The sequence below is a fragment of the Morone saxatilis genome, unplaced genomic scaffold (assembly GCF_004916995.1).
Source record: "Morone saxatilis isolate NCDOM2014 unplaced genomic scaffold, NCSU_SB_2.0 Contig12, whole genome shotgun sequence".
Lineage (NCBI taxonomy): Eukaryota > Metazoa > Chordata > Actinopteri > Moronidae > Morone > Morone saxatilis.
The window spans coordinates 22605872-22613600 of record NW_023339674.1 but is presented as its reverse complement, the minus strand read 5'-3'; the positions used below and the strand labels follow the sequence as shown (position 1 = coordinate 22613600).

Sequence of the window (7729 nt, the reverse complement as noted above, 5' to 3'; positions counted from 1 at the left end):
CACACACACACACACGCACTCAAACAGAGCATCATTTCTGGTAGATTCTTCCTGTATAAAGACTGAAATTAAGACTTCTTGGAGATGCATAATGCATAATTATATTTAAAGCCAACAGCTTTTATAATTATTCAGTGGAATGTTGTGTACGACAGAACAGCTATAAACACGCTTTTCAGTTTTTAAAATTGAACAAAAAGAAAGTCTGCAAATCCAGCAACAAGACTGAAATGTGCACTGAGCCAATGCCACTATTTGCTGATTTAAAGATAAATCTCTGCAGAGAAACATGTTTCTACAGGCACTTAAAACATATAAAACTTCTTTTCTCAGGAATATCAACACTGATTCAAGGCCACTGTGATCCAGGTCTTAATGCATTGCATTTACAGGCAAAGCTGAACCAATGAACAGAGTACCATTTCAGAGAGAGAGAGCGAAATCTCCCAAATAAGCCAGCAGTGGAATGTCTCTACTCTGCTCTTCCCTAGATTAAAACCTGATCATGTGCTGAGATGCATCGTTGTGATATAAAAATTTCCCAGGATTACAAAAACACCAGAAGATATTCCAGTTCTTCAATCTCTTACACCTCAAAAATATCTTTAGCTTTAAACATCCAAAATATAAAGTACCTATTTGTATCTTTTATAAAAGAATCTCCTTAAAAAATACAATTAAATTAGATTTTAAAAAACTATCGTGCAAATTGGAGTCACACACTTAAGACTGTAAGACATCACAAGGTGGTGTGCAGAGGCTGTTCTACCACCTGCTCTGTCCTCTGTGCTGGATGAATGGTGTGGTCAGGCTTGAGTCTTTCCTCTGAATTCCTCGTGTATTTGGCACACTGGGAGTCTCCATCAGGGGGCAGGTTCAGCTGGACGCTGTCTGTCTGTGTGAGCACAGGCGTGGAGGTGATCCAGCTGGACAGACTCACATCCGACGCCTCTAAAGTCTTGTCCAGACACTCAGAGTCTTTGGTGGAAGGAGGCCACGGCTCCACCGAGAGCGGAGGGGCGTCTTTGGTGTAAGGAAGAGTGTCTATCTCTGTAGGAACTAGTGTGTAGAGATCTGAGAGGCTCTTCTCACTGTCTCTGGGCCCCAGCGGGCTTCTCCGGCTCTGTTCGTCTGTTTGTAAAACGGGCTCCTGCGATGCCCTGGAGCTGGGGAAGCTCCTCTGGTCTTTTATATTGCAACCTTTAGGGGAAGGCTTAGTGAGGGACAGGAAGGGAGGCTTAGGGCTGAGCGGTGACCCCACCTTGACCCTGCTGAGGCTGAGGATGTTCCTGCGGGTTTCAGCAGGGAGTTTATCCAACTGTCTTCCAACTTGGACTGGGCTGGGAAACAGCGTGCCTTGACACGCCCTGTAGAAATATCTGGAAAGTAAAACAGAGAAAGACTTAAGGACACACATCAGCACTACTCCAAAGATGAATGCCAGGCTCTTGGGATAAACATGAAAGGCATCTGGTTCAGATATAATTCATGGCACAGGGTCATAAATATTTGAGAAACAGGCTTGTGTAGTCAGTCAAACACAAATCAAGCACAGTGTACCTGGGCAGAAGGGCTGCTACAGGCGTGATGACACAGAGCAGGTAGAAGAGGGGGTCCTGCAGCAGCCTCTGCATGGTCCAGTAGGGGTGAGAGGGAGAGTAGCAGGTAGGACAGGAGGCATTGTAGCACAGAGCCACTGTGAAGAATAAGGCTATACTGAAGGCAATAGACAGCCAGTTCATCCAGGTCTACAGGGGAAAAAGACAAGAAAAACTATTATAGAACTTTCTTCTTTAATGAAATAAAATATATATATATATATATATATATATAAAAAACAATAAAAGAAAATTCAATTTGACTGTCAGTTCTTAGGTATTAGAGATTCTGAGCAATTAAATAAAGGTGGACATCACTGATGACCATTTGTTTTAAAAAAATACAAAAATGTAACACAAATAGTGCATTAAACTGACCTGAATAATTTAATACGTTGGCAACTTCAACAAGGGAAAAAGATTAGTAACAGCAAGTTAGCTGACCCAGTATACCAGTGGTTCCCCACCTCGTTCTTTAAGGCACCCCTTTTCGATCATTGGATAAACTGATGACCTCTGAATAACACATGTACAATGAACCCAAACAGAACGATATAACTGAAGGAAGTTTGTGTAACATTAAGATCAGGTCTTATTTTTAACAATCGTACACACTTAACTTCTTTTGACAAATTCTGTGTTTTCTTCTCTTAGCTCTTTGGTTATTATACTGCAGACTTTTCTAATACAGGACAAGGCTGTTTAGCAGAGAGTGAAGGCTCTGTGACTATAGCTTGTGTTCAAGTATTCACTGCTCCCTCATCCTGTAAGATTTTCATAAATTAATATGCTGAATAATAATCTATAAAATAAAAAAACTGAAGGAAATGCTGAGATATAGGCCTACTGTATATTTGGATATATAATATATTGGACTTTTTTCTTTTTTCTAACAGCTCTTAAAATCAAGGACTCCCGGCCCCCCAGAAGCTTTGGCGACCCTAATAGGGGTGTTCTGATTTCATGCAAAGACAAATGTCTGTTAATGTTAAAATGTACACCAACACAGATTTTATTTTGTATTTTTTGAACTGCAGTTTGGTGCTAAGCAGGTACTAACACTATATTAATCAATGCGTTTTTGCTGAAAACAGCTACCTAGTGCGTCTGAAATGATGCTATGACGTGCTAGGGGTGAACAAAAACAGAAACAACCAAAACAATGAGCTGAAAGACTCTAAAAAGCTCCACAGAGCTGAGAGACTGCAGAGTCAGATAATAATTCTCTATGGGGTCTCTCATGTCACCCAGTGGCCCTCTGGAGCTGATAGACATCTGACAGAGTGAATTCCATACAATGGTTAGCTGGAGTATTGTCCCTCTTGACACACACACACACACACAAGCACATAATTAATTACTGCCTCACAGCTACTGTATGGGGAAAAAGAAAGAGCGCTGCCTGCTGTCACCTCAAATACCTTTAATTGACTTTCACAGCCGTTTACCAATCATGCATGCATTATGTTCCCAAGCAGCCGGAGAATGAAGTATCTGCCAGCTGAGCATTTGGAAATGTTTACTTTCGGTCGATGCTGCTCACTGTGAATACTTCTCTGCACGAGGGGGCCATCATGTCCAGGAAGGTAGTTAGTGAAAAGGACATTTTTCATGTACAAAACTTGTCAGGCTAAATTTACAACCTCAGCATAATGGAAAAGACTCTGATTCAATGCAGGGTCATAAATTTAAAATGGCTCATGACCAAGACTGCCGGGCCCTTTTACGAGAACAGCACGTGGGTACCTGAGAATAAAACCAAAGCAGGAGGGAGGGAATGTGGTGGAGGGTGGATAAACAGGTATTTTGCTCTGTGGCGGTGTGCTGTGATGTGGTGGAGACAGTTTGCAGAGGGCCTGGACGGACAGAGGCAGAGACGCTGTCAAGCTGATATATAGGCTCTGATGCTGCAGAGCTTTCTGGTTCAATCTAATCAGCTGGAGTTAAATATCCATGTGCCTGTGAGCCTTCACACCAGCACTCTCAAAAAACCAATATGCTAATCTGATTGAGAAAAAGCAGCACTGAGAGAAAGAAGGCATCTCAAAGTGAAGAAATCTTTGAGTGTTGCCATCAATGACTCTAAAATCAGGTTCCTTACCCAGGTTTTGGTCTCAATGCCCAAGTGCACCAGAATGGTGAATAAAGCGAGGGTGGTAATGGGAGTTCCCCATGTAAACAGGGCCACGTCAGAGTCAGCATAGGCCTGGGGAGAGGAAGAAGAAGAACGGGAGGAGACAGGGCAAAACGAGCGGAAATGATGAGTAAGTAAGAGCAACAAGGAATTTCTGAGTGAAGACGAGTTGATGGAAATTAAAACCAGACTCACAAAGTAAGGAATGAAGAAGCAGACCAGGCTTTGGTAGAAAGCATCAATCATGTTCATCCAGAACATATATGGCTTATATTCCTGCAAGATAAAACCAGAGATTTATAGGCATAAGCCTAATCATAATAATAATAATAATAATCAGTGACTGAGCAGAGGTTGAGATCATACCACTAATGATTAATAACATATCTGAGGTCAACAATTTCAACTATCCTGAAGTAAATGCTGATGGTTCCAATTATAATAATAAATAATAATATCTGTTTTTCTACAATAAAATTATTTTGACCAAATTATAAATTATTATATAAATTATATACATTTTTATCTTCCCTGATCAATTATTGGGACAGCGGGACATCCTCAAACTAGATCCCTGCTGGGGTAAAGTCAGAGTAGGTCTGCTATGTTACAGGTTCTCCATTTGATTGATGAAGACCACAAGATGTGGTTGAAAGCACTGAAGGAAAGCTAGTTGAGTTTTTTGTCAAATGAAAAAGAAAACAGTCACACACGATCTCAAAACTACAGAGGAAAAGCAAGGTAAATAAAAACATTTTTGCTGAATTAGATTTAGACTTTGTACACTTTGTATGTGGCTGAGTCAGTGTGCCTTTGTTAAAAACACCCCTCTACCCTCTCCATGTGAAACTAAAATGTTACATTATATCGTAACATTAACAACACTGTCAACTATTTATGGACATAACACCCACCCAACAGAAATATCATGGGGAAAGCTATGATAATAATGATAACCACTTTAATAAAATAGTCTTTTTTACTATATAAAGTAAAGTAGATACTGGATAAACTCCATCAGCTAAGGAAAAACACGTCTTCCTTTTCACTTTAAACACAGATCTTTTCACGCCAAAAGAAGAGGCGACAAATACACAAGTAGACTGGACCTCGGAGTTCTGGCCGTTCACATAGAGCTGAGGTAGTTGTTGGAGAGTCTCTGCTGACACGTCTTTGTCCAGAGTGCCAGTGATGAGTTGTGGGAAGGCGGAAAACATCAGGTTGAAGAAGATAAGATACCACTGGTCAATCATGGCTGAACCTGAGAACCCACAGTAGAACTGATACCAGAAGATGAGCGCTACAAACATCTGTGGGACCAAAAGATAACAGGGATGAACTCACACGAGGAGGCAGGACAGAAAAGCAAGAACTCACGCCAGTCTGGGGAAATCACTTCCTTGTTAGTCAACTGATAAAAGTTACTTATATGCTGCCTGTAAAAATGTTCAATTTCACACGCATGCTTGCACAGATGTAAGATAGGTATATAGACAATTAAAAATGGCTTACAGCATTCTTGTAGAAGAAATAGAGAATCATGTTAGCCAGTCGGGAGTAACACCAGTGTCCGTGGACCAGCAGGAGCTTCTGGAGATACCGGAAACGTGGGAGAGCAAAGTCACTCGCCATTACCGCCTGCAAAACACCAGAAGGACCCAACATTCAGTCCCCTCCATCCTGTGCTTTCTCTCTCCATCACGCCATCAACACACACACACACTCACACTCACACACAGGTGATTTGTGCAGTTATTAGGGAATAACTAAGGGAAATGACTTCTCCCCCCACTACACTCGTCTGCCTCTTTTTAATGAATCTTTAGTGGGCATGATCTTTCCAAAGCAATAACCCTTAAACAAGTTGTCCGCCTTTTGGGATTCATTGTTACAGCAGCAGGAAGCTGTCAGTCTCATCCATCAACGTCTATAACAAAACCCTCCCTGTAGTCAAGCCAGGTTTATAACTTACATTTTAAACGGCACCCTTTATGGCATATCTCTGCCAACGTTATTTGTCAACAAGAAAAATAACAGCAGATGCTTCCTTGTGCAGCAATTTAAGTTTCTGCTGCGCTCTAATAACGTGCTCGTAACGACTACATGGGCTCCTGATAGCAGAGAGGTGTGTTAATCATAATGCAGTGTGTGCTGGAACTGAGCACAGTAATGTGTGTGTCAGCGCGCTATGGAATCTCGAGGACTGACCGCTGTCTCATTAAGAGCAAATTTGATTAACGATGATTAATCTAGCGGCCCGGTTAAGGACAGGATACTGAGACTTTAACAGATGTGCTACACAGCAGCGTGCCTCCGAAGCCTTCCCTGGAAGTTAATTGGGAATCTCCATCATTGCAATGCAAGATCACCTTTCTGGAACAGGCTGCTGAAGTGAAAAGAGAATGAGGGGGAGGGTCAATGCAGCTTTTTTTTTTTTTTTACCATGCTATTGCCAACTGCCTTGGCTGTGGCCATGACCTTAGAGCAGGGAGAGAAGCTGGTGTGGATGGAGTCGAGACTAAAGCACCCATAAAGAGTACTGCTTCACTGCAGGACACGGGACAAGCTTCCTGACTCAGCAGCACACAGGCAATCCTATTTAGAGGATGTGTATTGAATGTGGGCTAAAACATGCACTTAAGAGTAATGAAAACCCATTAACTATGCTAAAGAATGTCAGTGCTTCCCTTGTTCCCTTATCTTCCATCCCATAGTTCCTCTCAACCTCCCATACTGTATTTTTTTGTTTTTTTTTACGATCCCCTTTCAAGTCACCACGCAGCCTCATCCATCTCTCTCTCCGTCCCTCCCATTCCCGTACGGTCCCCGCCCACATTTCTCCTTACCTGCATGCCCTCCTGTCCCGAGATGCCCACGCCCACGTCCGCTACCTGGATCATGCTGACATCATTGGCCCCATCACCTGAGATTAATGAAAGGAGAGAAAGACAGAATGTAGTCCTTCAGAATATGAGACTGGGTACATAGCCTCAAGATACATAAAAGAACTGAGCTGCATTGTTATGTATGTGGGAGGAACATCAAGCTTTAACAGAGCTGTCTTCAGCTATTATATTAGTTATATGCGTGTGCGTTTATTATTCGCCATGTGCCCTTCACCAGCTCTACACGAGCTGTGTTTTTGTTGTTGCTCCACTTTGGGGATGGTGTTTTTCTCCCTATAGATGGTGGAGTGGGAGATGAAGTGTTGGTGGGCAAAGAGGGTTTTGTTGTCACGATAATAAACACGACTGGAGTGGCAGCATCGGCTGAATAAGAGAAGTAGGTGGTGACGAGTTCTCATACAGAGGTTACCGGTTTTTGTTAGCTGGCAAATACTGTTCCAATATGACAAAATCTATCCAAGCAGCAGTGTGTTGAGTGGCATATGAATAGCCCACGATGGATTTCAATACGGAGTCACATTTCTATAGAGCTACAGTACAATATCCCCACTGCTCCCCTCTAGTGAAAAGGTATCTACAAAATACTGGTAATACAAAATAGTAATTCAACCCTTAATTGCAGTTATTCTCATCCAATGGAAAAGTAATAAACTTTAAAGATCCCTCCAGACACATATACAAATAGTCTGCATGGAACAATAATGTGTGTCTGATATGTTCTACAAAAAAGTATAATTTCTTCATTAAAATCCTTAACATTTCATATACCGCTTCTACCGCATGCAAAATCTATAAAAATGCTAATTTTGTTAATTTCAAAAGTTTCCCAGATGTCTCCTTCTTCACTCCATTTTCAGTGTATGTGCACGGTGGCTTCACGTTTTTTATATCGCACTCATAAGTTGCAATCAGGCTCTTGCTCTTCACTTTAATGATGAATAATAACCCCAAGCAACAACCCAGCTCGGTAGCATGTGCAGCCTTGTTAAGGCATATAAAAGAGGGGAAAGTTATTGTGGCTGTGTTCTGTGTTTATTTACAGCAGCCTGTAGCTGGTTGATTTAGAGTTACTTTAAAATAGTTTTTGCTCA

General features: G+C 41.7%; 1 protein-coding gene across 1 annotated transcript in view; it reads right to left on the bottom strand.

Annotated features, from left to right (window-relative positions):
• Positions 1–6: 6 nt before the first annotated feature.
• atp10a (ATPase phospholipid transporting 10A) overlaps positions 7–7729 on the bottom strand; it is a 31888-nt gene continuing 24165 nt past the window's right edge. The window contains exons 15-21 of the mRNA XM_035654029.1: positions 6579–6655; positions 5245–5370; positions 4842–5042; positions 3928–4008; positions 3700–3804; positions 1561–1748; positions 7–1379 (exon numbers count right to left, since the gene is read on the bottom strand). Of these exons, the coding sequence (XP_035509922.1) occupies positions 740–1379; positions 1561–1748; positions 3700–3804; positions 3928–4008; positions 4842–5042; positions 5245–5370; positions 6579–6655 (1418 nt within the window). The 3' untranslated portion in view covers positions 7–739. The remainder of the gene's footprint in view (positions 1380–1560; positions 1749–3699; positions 3805–3927; positions 4009–4841; positions 5043–5244; positions 5371–6578; positions 6656–7729) is intronic.